Source organism: Talpa europaea (assembly GCF_964194135.1).
Source record: "Talpa europaea genome assembly, chromosome: 14".
Lineage (NCBI taxonomy): Eukaryota > Metazoa > Chordata > Mammalia > Eulipotyphla > Talpidae > Talpa > Talpa europaea.
In genome coordinates this window covers 72,190,038-72,208,418 of record NC_140082.1, presented here as the reverse complement: position 1 = coordinate 72,208,418, position 18,381 = coordinate 72,190,038, and the positions used below count along the sequence as shown (strand labels likewise).

Below are 18,381 nucleotides of genomic sequence, written 5' to 3'. Positions count from 1 at the left end.
GACCAAGATCTCTTTTTGAACCTAACTTATGGTCCCTGATTCTGCAAAAAGAGACTGTTTCTTGATTTTATTTCTGCTCTTACCTAGAGAAAGAAAAGCACATTCATGTTGAGGATATGAAAATCCAGAGTAGCACGAGTGGGAGAATACTCACTGTCCCATTAAGACATTAAAATGAAGAGAGCACAATATTTATATGTTTGTGATAACTTAATACAGATCTAAGAACTCTACAGGGACTGAAAGATTTTGAACAGTATACAAATATTAAGTTCAGGTGCTACTGGAAATCACTGTAAATTTTATAAGAAAGAAATTTTCCATGGAAACTGCTTTATGCAAGGCATTACATGCTATTTCTGGACAGAATGTCAGGAGTTCTGCCCTGAGACTTTTCACCATCACAGACACCATCATTAAGCCCAAACTGTATGTGTCTGTGCATCACCAACCTGCCAGTGAGATGCTGAAGCAATTGAGAAAAAGAGGAGTTAGGCAAAATATCACCTTTACAGATAATAAGGTCAAGGTGGCAGATGTGGTTTAGGTGTGTGTGCTTCCTGATGCCAAACCCCAGAATGAGATAGATTTACCTGTCACAACCAGTGCTAGGCAGCTATTGGCTTCTTCCTAAGTGGCCAGAACCTGTTTTTATAAAATCTATGGCAGTGAGAAGTATCCTCATAAGGAGCAGAAAATGTGATTTTTGCAGTAAAGCAGATCCCAAAAGGGACAAAGGAGAAAGGGCTTAGCCATGCACTCTGAATTCATCTTTCAAATTTCCCTGTTTTGTAAGAACTTTGTCCTCTCAGGGAGGAGTGAATGAGGGTGGAGGGAGGGAGGGAAGGTACCAGAAATATTATTCTAATTGGACTTGCCCCAATTAGAGGAACATTAAGATGGATTATAAGCACTTCCCTCTGCCATTAATGTCAATTTGAAACATAGATATCTCTTGCATATATAATTTTAGATCTGAAGGTTTAAATTAGTAATAAAATGCTCAAAACAGTCATAATGTCAGTATTTTCTCATAGCACATCTTACCAAAATAAGTCTTTGAAATGGAGTAAGGTTCTCCCAGGGAAAAGTTACAGGACTCTGAATTTCTTCATCTTCATTAACTACATATAATTTAGAGGGAAAGCATGAGATTAATAATCAAATACCTTGGTTCATTAAAAGTTAGCACAATGAAAATATTTTTTATAAAAATTTTAAAAGCATGGCTAACTTATTTTAAAGGGAGCTTTATTTCTATAGGATTTGAATATCAATAACTATCTTTTAACTCACAAAAGAACTAGTCATTATTAGGTATTTAAGTTTCAACTTGGTGAAGTGGTTGATGAATACTGTAGGATGCTGGACATCTGAAGGAAATAAAAAGACAAGCAAAGGGCAGAGCCAGCATGTTATAACTTGCTCCTGCATATGTGATGCTTTTCTGATGAACTGTAGAGATTTCTACTGATAATCTAGCTACGATAGATAACAAGAAATAAGAAACAAATGGAAATGCAAAGATTCTCAAATCTTTTTAAAATTGAATAATATGTAATATTATATATGTTACATTAATAACATAAAGATAGACATGTGTATATAGTACCCCTCTAACCACTGCAATCGAGTCCTAATGGCTCACACACTCATGCAAGGTAGGAAGCCTTCTAGACTTCATGTCCATCTATCCCAGATAATAGTTATCATTTCTACCTACCTCTACCTTATAGTCTATGGCATTTTCCCAACGTCTACCTTCAAGTACAACTTAGATGACAGAATAGGTTATTTGAATATGTTTAAAATAGGATTGACAATCTTTAAAAAAAGCTCACAATATGTGAAAATCTACTTACAAATTGATAAACTGGTATCACTTGTAAAGTAAAAAGATCTTCACTTTACAAAAAGGTCCAGAAAGAATTGCTTTAAATAAAAGATATTGACTCATAGTATAATAAGTAATGAACCCAGGATAGATTAGTGATGCATGTAAGAAAACAAAACAGTAATATTCCAGACTGACTACGCTAAGAGAGGAGGAGAGCTTATCAGAATAGCAAATCAAGAAAGCATAAAAGAAAAAAAAAAGACATGATTTACTGGACAAATATTTAAACATTTGTATGGTACAGATACAATGAACAAATCCAACAAACCTTGACAGATTCTAAAAAAATATTTGAATGAACAGTGAATATATTTAACAACACAGAAAGAAATTACCTGTTAAGCTGATGGAGTTTTTACAAACGGACAAAAATGAAATAAATTATCCTGCAGAAAAATGAGCAATGTACATGAACAACTAGTTCAAATGCTCAACAAACATCTGAAAAGGTACTTAAACTGGCTAGTAATCATGGAAATTCAAACTAAAAGTAACTTTAAACTTTTTAGATTGGCAAAAGTTAAAAAATAATCAATACTGTTCACTGGGGAAAAAAAGGGCACTCATGTATTGGCAGAAGTAGCAATTATGATTTTTAAAGAAAACCAACCTAGTAGCAATTTTTAACATAAAAGTACACTTTTGATCCAGCAATACCACTTCTTTCTATCCCATAAGGAATACATATAAGGATGTTTTATGTTATTGCATAACATACTTGCATATTGTAGCAAAAAGTCTAGAAGCAAAGTGGAGAAAAAAGTGGAAGGAAACATGTGAGAAGGGTGATGTGACTAGATGAAGCAGGGAAAAATAAGGAGTTTGAAGTGCAAAAACAGGGCCTCCCTGGTGGCACAAGGGGTTAAGCACCACACGGTGAAGCAATCCGCAGCCTCTGCAGCACGAGTTCGATCCCTGGCCGGCCAGGGAGCAACCCACATGGCGCAGCAGACCTCTCCTGTCTCGCCCGCTGCTCCCCTCAACAGTGTACTTCTGTCAATCTGCCCGTTTTGTTCCCCACTCTGTCTCTGGTGACTCCTCTCACACCCTGCATCTCTGGCCTGAATCCCAGCTCTTGTATGCATAAATAAAAATCTTTAAAAAAAATAAAGTGCAAAAAGATATGCTAAAAATAGCAAAGCATTTAAAGTAAGTTCTATTTCTTATGCAATTCTTAAACACATATCTATTATACAAAGTAATATGTAAACTACTTCTCTGTTATATAAAACACATATCTGTTATATGTGTAGGCTCATTCAGATCTAAGGTTCAAAACAAGTGTGATGTAATAAAATTTAGGTTGTATATTCATCTATATGAAGGTTTTAACTTCTCATCAGCATTTCTCATCAACAACAGCGATCTTCATGATAATGTTGCAAAAGTGCTGTGAGGACTATATTAAATAACAGAGATATGTTAACAACATAGTTATGTTCCACCTTTCAATTTTTTCAATGGGAGATGCAATTTATTAACATTTATAAATTGTTAATCTTTGCAAACATATATGGAAGTTAGATGAAAACAATAAATGCTTTCTTACTTTCCTCTGGTGATTTGTCACTTTTTTCCAGTGAAACATTTTCTGAAGAGAAAGGTATGCTGATCAGAGAATATACAGCATTACTGTTACTAAAAGCACTCCATTGCAACACATTTGATACCAGGGATTTGCACAAAAGGGAAAATGTTTCTAGTTCACCACTGACATACTGGCACTGCTTCCACCTGGACTCTGACAGCCACTGTAGATGCTGATACATGCAGACTTCATGCATGCCTAGCAGAAAAGGAGAAAATCACACCAGAGAGATGCAACCTTAACCTTTAGTTACTACACAGTAAATGCTTAATAAATATTTGTTGTGGAGGGGAAAGTCAGATCATATAAAAATTGATTACAAAGAAGGTAACAATTTTTTATATTGGTAAAAACATATAGCATTAAATTTACCATCTTAACTATTTCTAAGAGTATACAGTTCAGAAGTGTCAAGTATATTTATATTGTTGTGAAACAGATCTCCAGAATTTTTTCTGCAAATCTGAAACTCTGTTTAAAAGAAGCTCCTCCCACTCCCAATCCCCTCATAATCACCATTCTATTTCCAGTTTTTATGACATGTAAGTAGAATCAGACAGCATTTATCTTCTTATGACTGACTTATTTATTTATTTTTTTTAAGTTATATTATCTTTATTGCAGTAACAGTGGTTTATAACTTTGTATATAATTTGGAGATATAGTTTCACACCTTTCCAGATGTATGTTACCACATCACACTCACCACCAAAGTACCCACAATCCTCCATAAGAGTGCATTAGGCCTCCTTTCCCTCTGTCTCTGACACTGCCTTCCATAACTCCCTCTCCTACACCTTTCTCCTCCAGTGGCTTCATGACTGACTTATTTAATTTAGCATAATGTCCTCCAGCTTCCTCCATGTATCAAGATTTCCTTCCCTTTTAGGGCTGAATAATATTCCATTTTGCCTATATACTATATTTTGTTTATTCATCCATCAATGGATATTTGAGTTGCTTCCATCTACTGGCCATTGTGAATAGTGCTGCTAAGAATATAGATAGGCAAATAGATCTCCAAAAATATATCTCCAAGACCCTGCTTTCAATTCCTTTATGTGTGTGTGTGTGTGTGTGTGTGTGTGTGTGTGTGTGTAGTGGAACTATATATGTATATGTGTATGTGTGTATGTGTATATAGATGGGGTGGATTGATAGGTCATATTTCTAACTTTTTAAGTAACTTCCATATGGTTTTCTATAGCAGTAGCACCATTTTACAATCTCACTCAACAGTGTACAAGGATCCTAATTCTCCACATCCTTGTCAGCGCTTGTTATTTTCTACATTTTTAGTAGCCATCCTAACGGATGTGACATGATATCTAATTGTGGTTTTGATTTGCAATTCTGTGACTAGTAATGTTTAACATCTTTTCATGTGGTTGTTGTATTCAAGTCATCTGTCCACTTTTAAAGTGGGATGTTCGATTTTTTATTGTGGAAGTTTAAATAATTTTGAATATGTTTAAAATAGGACTGACAATTTTTAAAAAATATTCTGTATATTTTCTTATCATATAGATGATGTAAACTATTTTCTACCATTCTACAGACTGTCTTTTCTCTCAGTTGATTGTGTCCTCTAATTCACAAAGTTTTTAATTTTGATGTGGTCCCATTTATCTGTTTTTGCCTTTGTTGCATGTACTTTGGGTGTCATATCCAAGAAATCATTGCAAGTTCAAGTTAAGAAACTTTCCCCTGCTGTTTTCTCTTAGGATTTTATAGGTTTAGGTCTTATATCTAGGTTTTGTATTTTGTAGAAGATGAGGGCCCAATGCTTTTAGCACTTTTCAGGATACATGTTTTTAATGTGTTTGTATGTTTTGTTTTGTTTTTTACTAAATCCCAAGCAATTAGTTTTACTTACTATTTAGTCTAGGCTGGGGAATTAGACCTTTACTATTTATCAATATGCCAGAATACAAGAAGATATTCCATTCTTCATCTGGAAGGGATCCAATTTCATCCTGCATTAGATTTCCCTTAGCATTATTTTGCATGATTGTAGTGCAAAGAAGAAAGGAGAAGCAAAGTTTATGTTCATTAAATAGAGCTGAAGAGACCACCTGTAAGGAAAATATCACTATTACACTGATCTTGTTAGGTGAAATAAATATGTAAAAATCTTTTTTTTTAACAAATGTCTCACCTTAAAAATGTTTCTTGTCAACATGTCTATTGAATTTTTAAGATACCTGTCTAAAAGATTTGTCTTGCTTTCTAATTTAGGCTCTTTTGAGATATTTGTAACTTCATGAAGTTTTTTCGGATATTTTTTCTCCTTTTTCAAACTTTGTTCTTGTTTCAACTTGTCTTTGGAAACTATTGCTAAAACAAAAACTTGATGAAACCAGTCTAGGGAGAACTGGTACATGTAATTGATTTGTGTAAGACCAGCCACTAGAAAGTAGAGCAGGGCTCCTCGAGTAGCAATGGGGAGATATGTACTGCGTGTTTCTTGAATTGCTCTTTCTGCTATTTCTGTTGATTTGATGCGTCTTGAAATTTCATTTGAAGTCATTTTGGATTTTCTTAAATTGTCTGCAATTTCCATGTCATCTTGTATAGCCCCTAAAGGTGAACAAATAAAAAACAAACTGAAATAAAGTCCTTTGGAATATCAAATGGCAGTTTCCTTATTATGTACTACTTTACCTGTACACTTGTGGTGGTTTTGATTTGGAAATAGGCCTTTAAATGAAGATAGATCATGTTTCTTAAAAGTTTGATAATGACAAATGGTCTCCTTCTCATTCTCTCACCTTTTCTCTATATTTTTTTTGTGTTTGTGGATTTTATTTCAAAATTAAATTTATTCTTTTTTTTATTGAGGTGACATTGGTCTACAACACTGTATCTGATTCAGAGGTACAGGATCATACCTCTTCAGATGCATGTTACCACGCCACATCTACCACCAATACACCTATGGTCCTCCTTGTGAATTTTATTTTTATTACAGGCACATTAGTAGTCATTCTATCATTAAAAATAAATTTCTAATGTAACCCATTATATACATAGAAAATGAAAATTAAATTTTCAGGAAATAAAAAGCTCACCATTATTTCATGGGATGCATTCTGACACTTTGCATTGTGTTTTGTTTTATGAAACAAAGTTGACAATGACCAATGAAACAGATTTCTGCTACTACTGGTAGGTTGCAACTCACTTTTTGGAAAAAAAAAATGCCGCTCTAGGAACACAGATAATAATTTTATCTCTTTCAGATATTTAAGGTAGATTTCCTATTTCCATTATAAACTTCTACTTTATGGAAAAACATTTCTATTTTCCTCAACTGCTTATTTTTAAATAATATGATTTCTGGACACCTTACAACTTTTGAGGCTTACCTCTGGACACACTTCAGTTTGAAAATAGCCCTTTTCAGTTGTGGTATTGAGAACTAAACATGGTTTGATTGCAAGGAGTTCTGGGATTATTATATTGCATGATCTAGATACCATATTCTTAAAGATGCAGATGAAATTTCTAAGTAATGTCTGGACCTAAGGTGTGGCCCACCTTTCTCAGTTCTCATCCTATCACACTATTTTCCATAAGCAGAAGATCATACCAAAGATAAAATATTTCAAAAGTATCCTAAGGATGATCTGTTTTATTAAAACTTGGGGAAAAGGAAGAAAAATATGTACAGAATCAAGGAGACTTTTTATTTCATTTTTTATTAAAACCACTGTTAGTAAGAGGTTACAATCTTTTAGAAATATTACAGATTTCTAATATGGGGAGCAAGTGGTAGTGAATAAATAGTAACACCATAATAATAGCATAGATCACTCTGATGTGTGTTATCTAAAACAACTTTCTTTTGCCTCATTATGTTTGTCTTTTGTCCAATTCAGACAGAAGTCATAGCAAAAATTGACATTTGTCATATGAATGGTTTATATAATACAAGTGACTGTGCTTCTGAATCTTGGTTTGTTTGTTTTTACCATTTTCACTGATTATAGGGTGTGCAGAAAATATCCTATGACATAATGAGCTACAGAAGAAGTAGGAATTGAGGAACATAAAAATTCAGTGTTTTAGTTTTAGAAATGGGGTAGTTCTGAAAAGATGGCCTGATAGTTTTGGTACCACTTTATAAAATCATCCTTCCCTATAATTTTTATTCTGTCCTTCACAAAGGTAAACAAAAGTCTCCTACTATCACTAAGTATCTTAACTTACCTAGTGCATTCTGCAGTAAATTTAATGTTTTGTCCTCCAGTTCTTCAAGAGTTCTAGAATCAAGGAAAATACTCTCCAATAACTGGAAACGTTGGTTTTCTAAATGAGGGGCTTCATGACTTAATACAGTAGATAACAGTTGATCTTCCAAGCCTTGGAAAGTTACCATAAAGTTGATCATAGTAACAACAGTACAAACTGATAGAGGAAAATGAGGGTTGTCTATTTCTGTAGACATGTATAACCTAAAACAGGAGAAAGGAACCAGTTACTTAAAGGAGGAACAGGGGAAAAAGTGAATCTGATGCATCAAATAATGAAAAAAATTATCTGAAAATAATTATCTTTGATTTTTATGACTGTAAAAAATACAACCATGGGGGCCTCCCTGGTGGCACAAGGGGTAAAGTCTTAGCACTATGACGCAATAGGCAGCCACTGCAGCACGAGCTAGATCCTCAGCCAGGGAGCTACCCACATGGTGCAGGAGACCTCTCCTGTCTTGCCTGCTGCTCCCCTCAGCAGTGTATTTGTCAGTCTGCCTGTTCTGTTCCCCACTCTGTCCCTGGTGAATCCTCTCACCCCCACCACTCCTCTGGCCTGTACTCCAGTTCTTGAATGCTTAAATAAATAAATCTTTAAAAAAATACAACCATAAATTATGCCCATACTTTATTTGGCTAAGTATACAGAGTAAATAAAAATATTAAATAGTAGGAATTCTGACCTGCCATTAGATCACTGTAAAGACTAGTTTCTACTTTGAGTAAGAAGCCATTGGAGAAATTTGAGAAGAGAAGAGACAGGATCACTCTAGCTATTAACTTGAGAATATGAGGTTGGGGTTTGGTAACAAGATGGAGGCTGGGAGACTGTTTACAAAGTGGATGATAGAGTGACTTGGAGCAGGGTAGCTCTGCTGGGAGTGGTCAGATTTTGAATCTTGTTTAGCATGCACAGCAACCCAATGAAATAGGGGTAATTTCTGGTTCCACTTACAAAGGGTGAAGTTAGAGACATCAAAAAGTTCACGATGTCACATGGTCAGAAAGTGACAGAGGGCAGTTTTGATCCCTCTCCCTCTCCATCCCCTGCCGAATGTCTCCAATTTATAGTTTGCCTGCTGTGGAATCAAGCTTAGCCGAGGTTTCGCCATTTTGTATATCCTCCACATTGATATGTTAGTACTTGCACAGCCACATTCCGGAGATAGTTTCAGCAGTCACAACCCTCACTCCACTTGGTGACGAAAAAGCAGATCACCCCAGCCGCCAATGAGGGCAGTCCTATCCATAAATGGGACAGCATATCTAACCGTCCAATCACTTTGAAACTGTAACCACTCGTGCCAAAATGTCTTTGTAGTAGCCAATGAGTAATTGCCAGCTTCTTTCAAAATTTGCATCGCTCGTGATCCTATAATAGACCCCTGCTTCCTCTGTTCGGGGCTCTCGTTATCTGCCACTGCATTGATAGGTGCCGTGGGCCTGGACTCGAGCCTGTAATAAACTCCCTTTTGCATTTGCATCAGCTGTCTTTGGATTCTTGGAGGCTATGCTCGCCGAGTCTGCTGATCTTGGGCACAACACCTGCTAGTTTTGCCTTTTTTTTTTTTTCTAATCCCTTGTACGGTTTCCCTATGTTCCTCCTATAAGTGAGGTTTATAAAGGTTTCCCTGCTATCAGAAAGTATCAATAGATTATTCCTATGAAATCTTTTGGAAGCCAAATGATATAAAGAAAAGTAACTGCCAGATCTCAAAGCCTTCACACTCAGATAAAGTTGGCACTCTCCGACCAACAGCAAGGAGGAGGAAAAAAAAAAAAAAACTAAAACAACCAACAAGAAAAAACTATGCATCAAGCAGGACTGGGAGCAGAGAGCAGAAAGGAACTATTTCAGCCACCACACCCTGTGAACTGGAACTGTAGAGAACCATGTAGGAATCACCCTGGAGGTGAGGAAATGGCTCCAGGCACCATTACAGAAAAACAAAGACTCCAAGGAGCCCTACAAATAGCCCAAGGCCAGCCTGTAAGCTTGTGCAGAAAAGCAACTCACTTGAAAAGCATATGCAGATTGCAGCTGCCGAGGTCCCAGCACCTGTGACCTAGGCTTGCAGGGAGACCCAAGGGATTCCTCATTGAGGTGAATGTCCCTCACTGAGTAATCAGAAACCACGCACCCAGACACGGGAGCAGGGTACAAAAGGCACCATTTCTGCAGACACTGAACTGGGCTACAGCCCACGTCCTGGACCTGAGGGTTTTTGGAACTGAGACCCAGGGCACAAATTTCGGGGTGTGGAATCCCCACAACGGTGGAACACAAGGCAGACACAGCACCCCCACACCGTTGAGGCGCTCCACACCACTCCCACTCTGTTCCCCCAGACCCACGGGGTAAAAAAAACAGTTCCCCAAGATATCTGGTACCACCTAGAGACCAGAAAAAATTACCAACACCCTATAGTTGGAAATCAGAGATCCCAAAAACACCCTCAGGTGCTGAGAGAGGGTGGGCCATGCAAAAGGGGGTAAGGAGGGATAAGGCGTGGAGCAAGACCCCATCCTGGAAATGAGAGCTAGGCACGGGATCCGGGGCGTGGGACATGCCATAACATCGGGCACTGCTCAGGGTGAAAGCCAGCGTTTTGGATCTGATAGCCCTGGAACTGTGACCTAGAGTGCAGAATTCAGGGCGTGGGATCCATACAGCTGTGTGCACAACACTGGGTGAACACGGGGCAGACACAGCACCCAGCTTGAATAAGAGCCCCTGTGTTGAGGAGCTCCCCTGAGAAAAAGCACAGGTCAGCAAGTATGGGTCTCTGGCGCCACCTCGTGACCAGAACGAAATCACCAACTAGCATATTCCCTTTTGGAACTGAGTAAATACAGAGGGAGGTAACTGTAAGGGACAGAGCCCAGAAACACTGGTGGAGTTTTGGCCAAACAGTGCTGGTCTCAGTCTGGTAAACAGTTTCCAACACCCCTAAAGGAGCACTCCAAAGAGATGCCCGCCAACACCAGTGGCACAAAGCCTCAATGCATGGAATTAGTTAGAAAGCAAACAATAGGGAGAAGAAAAAATATAAATAACCAAGTAAGCAAGCAAGACACACCACAAAAAGAAATACAGGCACCAGTGCTCAACAATGACATGGAAGAACTTCTCTGCTTATCAGATAGAGAATTAATAAGCATCCTGATTAAAAAAGCAGAAAGAAAACGAAAAGGAAAAAAATGATTTGAGACAAATAATAACTAAACCGAAGAATGAAATTGAGAACTTAAGAGAAGAAAGAAAAGAAATTCAGGAGATAAAAAGATTACTAGAGGAGATAAAGAACTCTGGGGAAAGCAATGAAAACAGGATCGATGAAATGGAAGAATGGATCAGTACTATAGAAGATACAGAAATAAAAAGAGCCAAAAGAGAAAAGGAGAGAGAAGTGCAAATGAAGCAGTATGAGGAGACTCTTAGACAATTATCAGACTCCATGAAGAGAGGAAATGTAAGAGTTATAGGCATTCCAAAAGGTGAGGAGAAAGACAAAGGAACTGAGAAATTATTCAAGGAGATAATTGAGGAAAACTTCCCAAGCATGAAAAAGGAGATGAATATAGACAAACAAGAAGCAAGAACTCCCAATTACCATAATGAAAAGAAAACTACAGCATGACAACTAATAATAAAGCTTGCAAGAGTCCAAGACAAGGAAAAAATAATGAAACTGGCAAGGGAGAAGAAACAGATAACATATAAGGGAAAACCAATCAGGTTAACTCTGACTTCTCCGAAGAAACATTACGGCAAGAAGAGAATGGAGTAACATATTGAGCAAACCTCAAGACAGCAAATAAATCATGAAAAGAAAACTGGTCCAACCACTTGGAAAGCTGTGTGGAGGTTCCTCAACCTACTAAAGATAGAGCTTCCATATGATCCAGCAATTCCACTCCTAGGTATCTACCCAAAGGACACAGAAACATTAATTCCAAAGAGCACCTGCACCCCTATGTTTATAGCAGCACTGTTTACAATAGCTAAGCTTTGGAAACAACCCAAATGCCCAAAAATCAATGACTGGATCAAGAAGATGTGGTACATATACACAATGGAATATTACGCAGCACTCAAAAAGATAAACATATACAATTTGCAGCAACATGGATGGATCTGGAAGGGATCATGATCAGCGAAATAAGCCAGAAAGAAAAAGAAAAATACCGGATAGTCTCACTCATAGCAGGAATCTAGAAAACCTAAACAAGGGACCAGGAAAAAGAATAATTATAAGAAAGAAAAAATCAAAATCAACAAACAACTATGAACCAGAGACACACTATGGGTGGGGCCGGGGAAAGGAGGAGTTGGGGTCAAAATAAGGTTGTGCAATTGTATGGGGAATAAAAAAATAAAATTAAAAAAAGAGAAAGTGACAGAGGGGGGAGTTGGTCATCAAACTCTACCTTCTAAAATAGTTCCCTCTTTATGAAAAAGTGATCAACATCATTTATCATTGGGAAAATGCAAATCAAAATGATGAGATACCACCTCATTCCTGTGAGAATACGCCATATAAATGAAAAGAAAAAACACAAACAGAAACAAGAAATGTTGACTACGGTGTGGAGATAAAGGAAAACATTACACACTGTTGGTGGGAATGCAGACTGATTCAGCCCCTATGGAAAACAATATGGAGGTTCCTCAAATTATTAAAAATAGATCAACCATCTGACCCAGCAATTCCATTCAGTATCTGCCCAATGAATGCAAAAACACTAATTTCAAGAGATATATGCCCACCTATGTTTCTTGCAGCACTATTTAAAGTAGTCACATAATGGAATAGCTCAAGTGTCCAACAAGGTAGGAAGGAGTAAATTAAGAAGAAGTGGTATATAGACACAATGGAATACTATTCAGCGATTAAAAAAAATAAAGATAAGGCTAAACATAAAATTACCACATGACCCATTTGTTTCATTAATAAATCTATACTCTAGAGAAATGAAATATTTGTTCACACAAAAACTTGTACATGAATGTTTATAGCAGCATTTCTAACAAGAATCCAAAAGTGGATACAAAACCCAAAGATCTGACAGCTGATGAGCAGATGAACAAAAGGTGGTATGTCTATACCATATAATATTATTCAAGAGTGAAAGGACATGAGGTATTGATACCTTATACAAAATACATGTACCTGAAAAACATTGTGTTAAATGAAAGACAATCAAGAAGGACCACATATTTTGTGAGTCCATTGATATGAATTGTCCCAAAGAAGCAAATCTAAAGCGAGTGCGTGTGCAGAGGAATGGTTCCCAAGGGCTGGGGAGAAAGAAGGTGAAACTGGCACGGGGTGATGGCAGAAGTTTGGGTTTCTCTGTAGGTTGATAAAAATGTTCTAAAACTTGTGACAATGATTATGTCAATGTCTAAATACATTCAAAGGCACTGAATTGCACATTTTAAATGAGTTAACTGCATGGTATGTTCATTACAATACAATAAAGCTTCTACCAAAAATAAGTGAATGAATGAATGTCTCCATCCTCTACAACCTTCTTAAATACACAACTCAAACACAAGGACCATACTGACAATTCAAAAAATGTAACTTCATTAGCATTTCTAGAGCTACTGCTTCAGCATAATGCATTCAATGAGAAAGAATGAGTTAATATGATGTTTTCTAAAGTGTATTTTGAAGAACACTATTTTCTAGAGAAGGTTCTCTAAATAAAGGGATTTTAAGTTTGGATGGGAAGAATGCTGTTTAACTTTGCTATAAACTACTATTGGAAACCAGTGGATTAAAACACTAAGGGAAATCTTTTCTTGAGTGACATTTATTAAATCACTGGAAATATTTGAGAAACATACTTTAGAAAATGTTTTCTTAATAAAGGAAGGAGACCAGGAGAGAGAATTCTAAGGAGTAAGAAGCTGATGAGCAATAACATGTGGTAGCTCTGCCCACAAGAGAGGCCCACTGGCCACACGGCGAGGAGCCAGTCCGTCAGTGCTCTGCAAAGAAGTTAAGTGCCCAGGCAAAGGATGTGAAAATCTTCTCGTTCTCCTGGCTAATTACCAGCTTACCCAGCAATCTTCTGATTATGAGTTGAATGACAGAATGCACATGACTGATGACTCAAATGTCTTATTTTCTTGAGAATTTTATTTTGTAGTGATTAAACTTGACAATATAATAGTGCTTTGTGAAGTTGCCTGGTGGGAATCAGTTTCCTGGAAGCCCATCACTGTCTAGGGCATGGATATCTGCCTAGACAAAATCTTGATTTCTTTGCTCTAGATATGAAACATAAATTTTGTTTTTGGAAGAAGTAGATGCCCTTCCTGATTAAATTGACAGACCAAATACATCTCCTCTGGATCCAGCAGCCATATTTCCTGCTTGGTACCTTCCCTGCACTGCTTCTGAAGATTATTCATGGAAACCATAGTTTTCATCAGGGCACCATTTGAAAAATATTGGTTTGAAATGACTTCATAAATAAAAATCTGCTCTCTCTTCTCTATACTGAGAAGTGCTGCTGTTGAGTATGGTGAGTGCTACTGGGAACATGAAAATAGAAAAGAATATTCAAAGTGTAATCTCACTTTTTCCTCCAGAGAAGCTTGTCAAGACTGAAATACAGGATGAGGATGATGATGATGATGATTATTATTATTTGTCTTAAAAAACATAACTCTTTGACATAATTTAACTGTGAGAGACATTACCTAAATTTGGGATTGTATTCAATCTCAGAATCATCAACCCTTATGAAATATTGTCCTCTTTTCTGATAAATATCCTTCTTCAAAATGGCCTTTAAACTTGGAGTTAATGTTTCAGAGAGATTCTGAAAAACACAACAGACATAAACAAAAAATTCACTTTTCAACAAATAAAATAAGATACAGCATTAAAAGGACATAAATACCTGGACACCACATAATACCTGGACACCACAGGAGGAGAGAACTAAATATTGAAAAAAAATTTATTTATTTACTTACTTAAAAATGTCCTTTTACAAAGCTACTTGTCACTTAAAGCTTTTAGTCTTTATGCTCAATGCATGCAATACATGTGCCAGCTGTATGGAATTAAGAAACTAGACCATTTGGTCCAAATACCTGCAAGAGAACACTCCCTCCTGCTTTTATAGCATTTTCAATTTTTTTGATGTAATTACTATCTTTGGTGGAGAGTTCCTGCAGCTTAGATCCTTCCATCTGACGGATCCAATTGTGTGCTTGCTTGTGTGGGTCAATTATCAGTGGCCACTGCAGGGCATTCTTGATCAAGATGGCATTCTCTGTTGAAAACTGACCAAGAGGCAGTCCTTGATGATTCCATTGTTGTATCTGGAATGAAATTATTAATACTTTCACTGTTTCATATAATTCTTCACATCCTAATACCCTACAGGATACTATGGATCCTACAGGATCACTGCCTCTAGATCAAGCAATCCTTTATATCAAACAATCTCCAAAAGGGCTAGGAAATGAACATTTTTAACACTTGAGATATGACATTTTGAGTCAGGTGAGTAATCACACACTAAATTACAATTTTCTGTTCATTGGTAAATTTAGGATGCCCATCACAACAATGATGTCATGGAAGACAGAAAAGAACTAGAAGATTCTGGGCCTCCCCGGTGGCACAGCAGTTGAGTGCTGGGTTGCGAAGCTGCCCGCAGCCTCTGCAGCGCAGGTTCCATCCCCGGCTGCTCCTTGGCCACCGGAGGAGGGTCCCACATGGCGCGCAGACCTTTCCTGCCGCCCGCTGCTCCCCTCAGCAGTGTACTTCGGTCCTTCTGCCTGCTCTGCTCCCCGCTCTGGCTCTGGTGAATTCTCTCACCCTCCCATGCTTCTGACTGTACCCAGTGCATGTATAAACAAAACAAAACAAACAAACAAACAAATAAAATGCCTCTATAAAAAAAAAAAAAAAGAACTAGAAGATCCTGTCCCCCAGGATCTTAGGCTAGTGCATGTGTGAAATACATGACGACACAGAAACATGGAGACATAATAATGGCTGCTCAACTGTGCTCCTATCGCCTGCCAAGCACAGTAATAAATGTAGCTAAATTACTGGAATCACCTCCATTTCTCAGAAGAAGGAACTGAGACTAAAAGAGGTTAAGGACTTAGTGATGGTCACACTGCGAGATTGAGAGACAGGCTGAGGGTTTGACTGAGATAGTGAATCCAAAACTTTTTTTTTAAATATATTTATTACATTATCCTTCATTTTTGTACAATATATGATTTCCCCGTGATTATACTCATCAAAAGAAGTCGGAAAGAAAAAGAAAAATATTGGATATTGCATGGTTTCACTTAGAGGAGGAATGTAGAGGAACCAAATAAGGGATCAGGAAAAAAAATAACTATAATAAAGTAAAAATCAAAATCAACAGGCAACTCCAAAACTTTTATCCTCCATGGCCTCTCTTTGCCACCATGCCTGCCTCGGGCCATCACCAGCAAGCTGGGAGAAAAAGCCAGGGCAGCCCGTAGACAGGACCTCTGCGAGAAGCCAAGAGAGGTTTTAGTTTTGAAATGGAAGAAGAGGCTTTTTGCTTAAGCCTGCAAAAAATTGTGTGCTCTCAAATTCAACAACAACAACAAAATAGGAAATATGAAACATGAAGAATCCTGAAAAGCACAAGTATTATTGTAATATTGCCATTCAGATATAATCTGAATGGCAGAGAAGAGCATGAAGGTCATTGTGGTGAGAGAAGTCAACTTTGAAACCAACAGCAAGTTAGCGTTTCTATTTTTGAAAATGATTCACTCACTTATTAATGTTATTTTATGGTTCTATCCCTTCTCATATTGGTAGAGCATTCCATTTTATGAGTATAACTCGATTTATTCATTCTTTTGTTGAATGCAATTGTATTGTATCATTTGTAGCTATTAGGAAATGCTACAATGAACATTCCTTTATAGTACAATGATTTTTTTCCTCCCTCTCCAGTTTTATTGAGAAATAATCAACATAAATCACTATATAAGCTTAAGGTGTACAGAATGATGGCCTGATTTTCATAAAATGTGAAATGATTACAATAGGTTTAGTAAACACATCACCTCATAGATACAACAAACAGAAAAGAAAAAAAAAATCTCCTTGTGATGAGAACACTTTCAGTGTGAAATCTTCTAAGAGCAAAATTTTGAGCAGAATTAAGCCAATAATTATTGCAAAATAAGCTTAGTTAATCTAACAGTCCTTTTTTTTAAACTTAGAATCTATTTTTTGGTATTCTATATTTAATTTCTTCCCCTTTTTTACTGTGAACATTTTTATGTCTTAGATATGTCCTTCCTAAATAACATTTGGTTTCTGTTTTGTGCCTTGGTTTTATTTTTATTTTTTTTTTTGTTCTCAAATGACTTTATTGTTTTTTTTTAGCATTTTCAATATTTTTTATTTATTTATTTTTTTAAATAATAAATTTTATTTTTATATTCCCCCATACAACTGCACATGCCCCATTCTGACCCCAATCCCTCCCCTTCCAGCTCCCACCCCCCAAAAAAGTGTCTCTGGTTCATAGTTTTTTGTTGATTTTGATTTTCACTTTCTTATAGTTATTCATTTTCCTGATCCCTTATTTAAGTTTTCTAGATTCCTGCTATGAGTGAGACCATCCGGTATTTTTCTTTTTCTTTTTGGCTTATTTCGCTGAGAGCTTCCATATGATCCAGCAATTCCACTCCTAGGTATTTACCCAAAGGACACAGAAACATCAATTCCAAAGAACACCTGCACCCCTATGTTTATAGCAGCACTATTTACAATAGCTAAGCTTTGGAAACAGCCCAAATGCCCAAAAATAGATGACTGGATCAAGAAGATGTGGTACATATATACCATGGAATATTACTCAGCATTCAAAAAAGATAAACACATGCAATTTGCAGCAACTTGGTTTTATTTTAATGTAATCCTCCTATTTTATCGTTATAACTGGATAATTTAGTTCATTCACATTGAAAGTAATCACTAATATATTTGGGTTTAAATTGGTTATTAGTGCTTTAAAATGAGATGTCAGTACTTGCTTTTGAGATTTTGTAGATTGGATGGTCAATTTATTTTTTATTTTTTATTTTTTTACATGATAAGTCCCCAAAGCTTTACTTATGGATACACATATAGCCTTAAATTATTTTATTCCTAAAAATCATGAGACTGGATGAATCAGGACGAAAGTGGTCACCAGGGTCAGAGAAAAGAGGTTCTAGAATTTAGTTGGATTCTCAGTGGGTAAACTAGACCAAAATCACTCTCTGAGGATGAAAAAAAAGGTGTATTTCTTCTTTCATCCTCTCAACATGAGTATAGAAAGAACTTACATAGACAATACCAATAGATAGTTACTAGAACTATGTTTTTGACTATTTCTAATAATATTACCTGCAGGCCAACAAGTTAATCAATTTTACTAATTAAAGGGGTTTCAGGGAAAGAAATTGACTATATTTGTTAGGACAGGGTGGTATGATTATAATGTGAAAAAGGATATTTTGTGATTTACGCAGAGGATGAGAAGCAGGAGATTTAAGTAATTGAGGTACTGAAACTTAAAAAAAAATTTAAGGCTTGTATTAAACTTCAGCATTTTTTTTA

At 36.6% G+C, this 18,381-nt stretch overlaps 1 protein-coding gene across 1 annotated transcript in view; it reads right to left on the bottom strand.

The window, feature by feature from the left end:
- Positions 1-18,381, bottom strand: part of DNAH14 (dynein axonemal heavy chain 14) — a gene marked incomplete at its 5' end in the record, with an annotated part of 230,846 nt that overhangs the window by 29,482 nt on the left and 182,983 nt on the right. Inside the window, 7 exons of the mRNA XM_084254058.1 lie at positions 1,048-1,124; positions 3,447-3,683; positions 5,362-5,560; positions 5,644-6,065; positions 7,698-7,942; positions 14,460-14,581; positions 14,859-15,089. Of these exons, the coding sequence (XP_084110184.1) occupies positions 1,048-1,124; positions 3,447-3,683; positions 5,362-5,560; positions 5,644-6,065; positions 7,698-7,942; positions 14,460-14,581; positions 14,859-15,089 (1,533 nt within the window). The remainder of the gene's footprint in view (positions 1-1,047; positions 1,125-3,446; positions 3,684-5,361; positions 5,561-5,643; positions 6,066-7,697; positions 7,943-14,459; positions 14,582-14,858; positions 15,090-18,381) is intronic.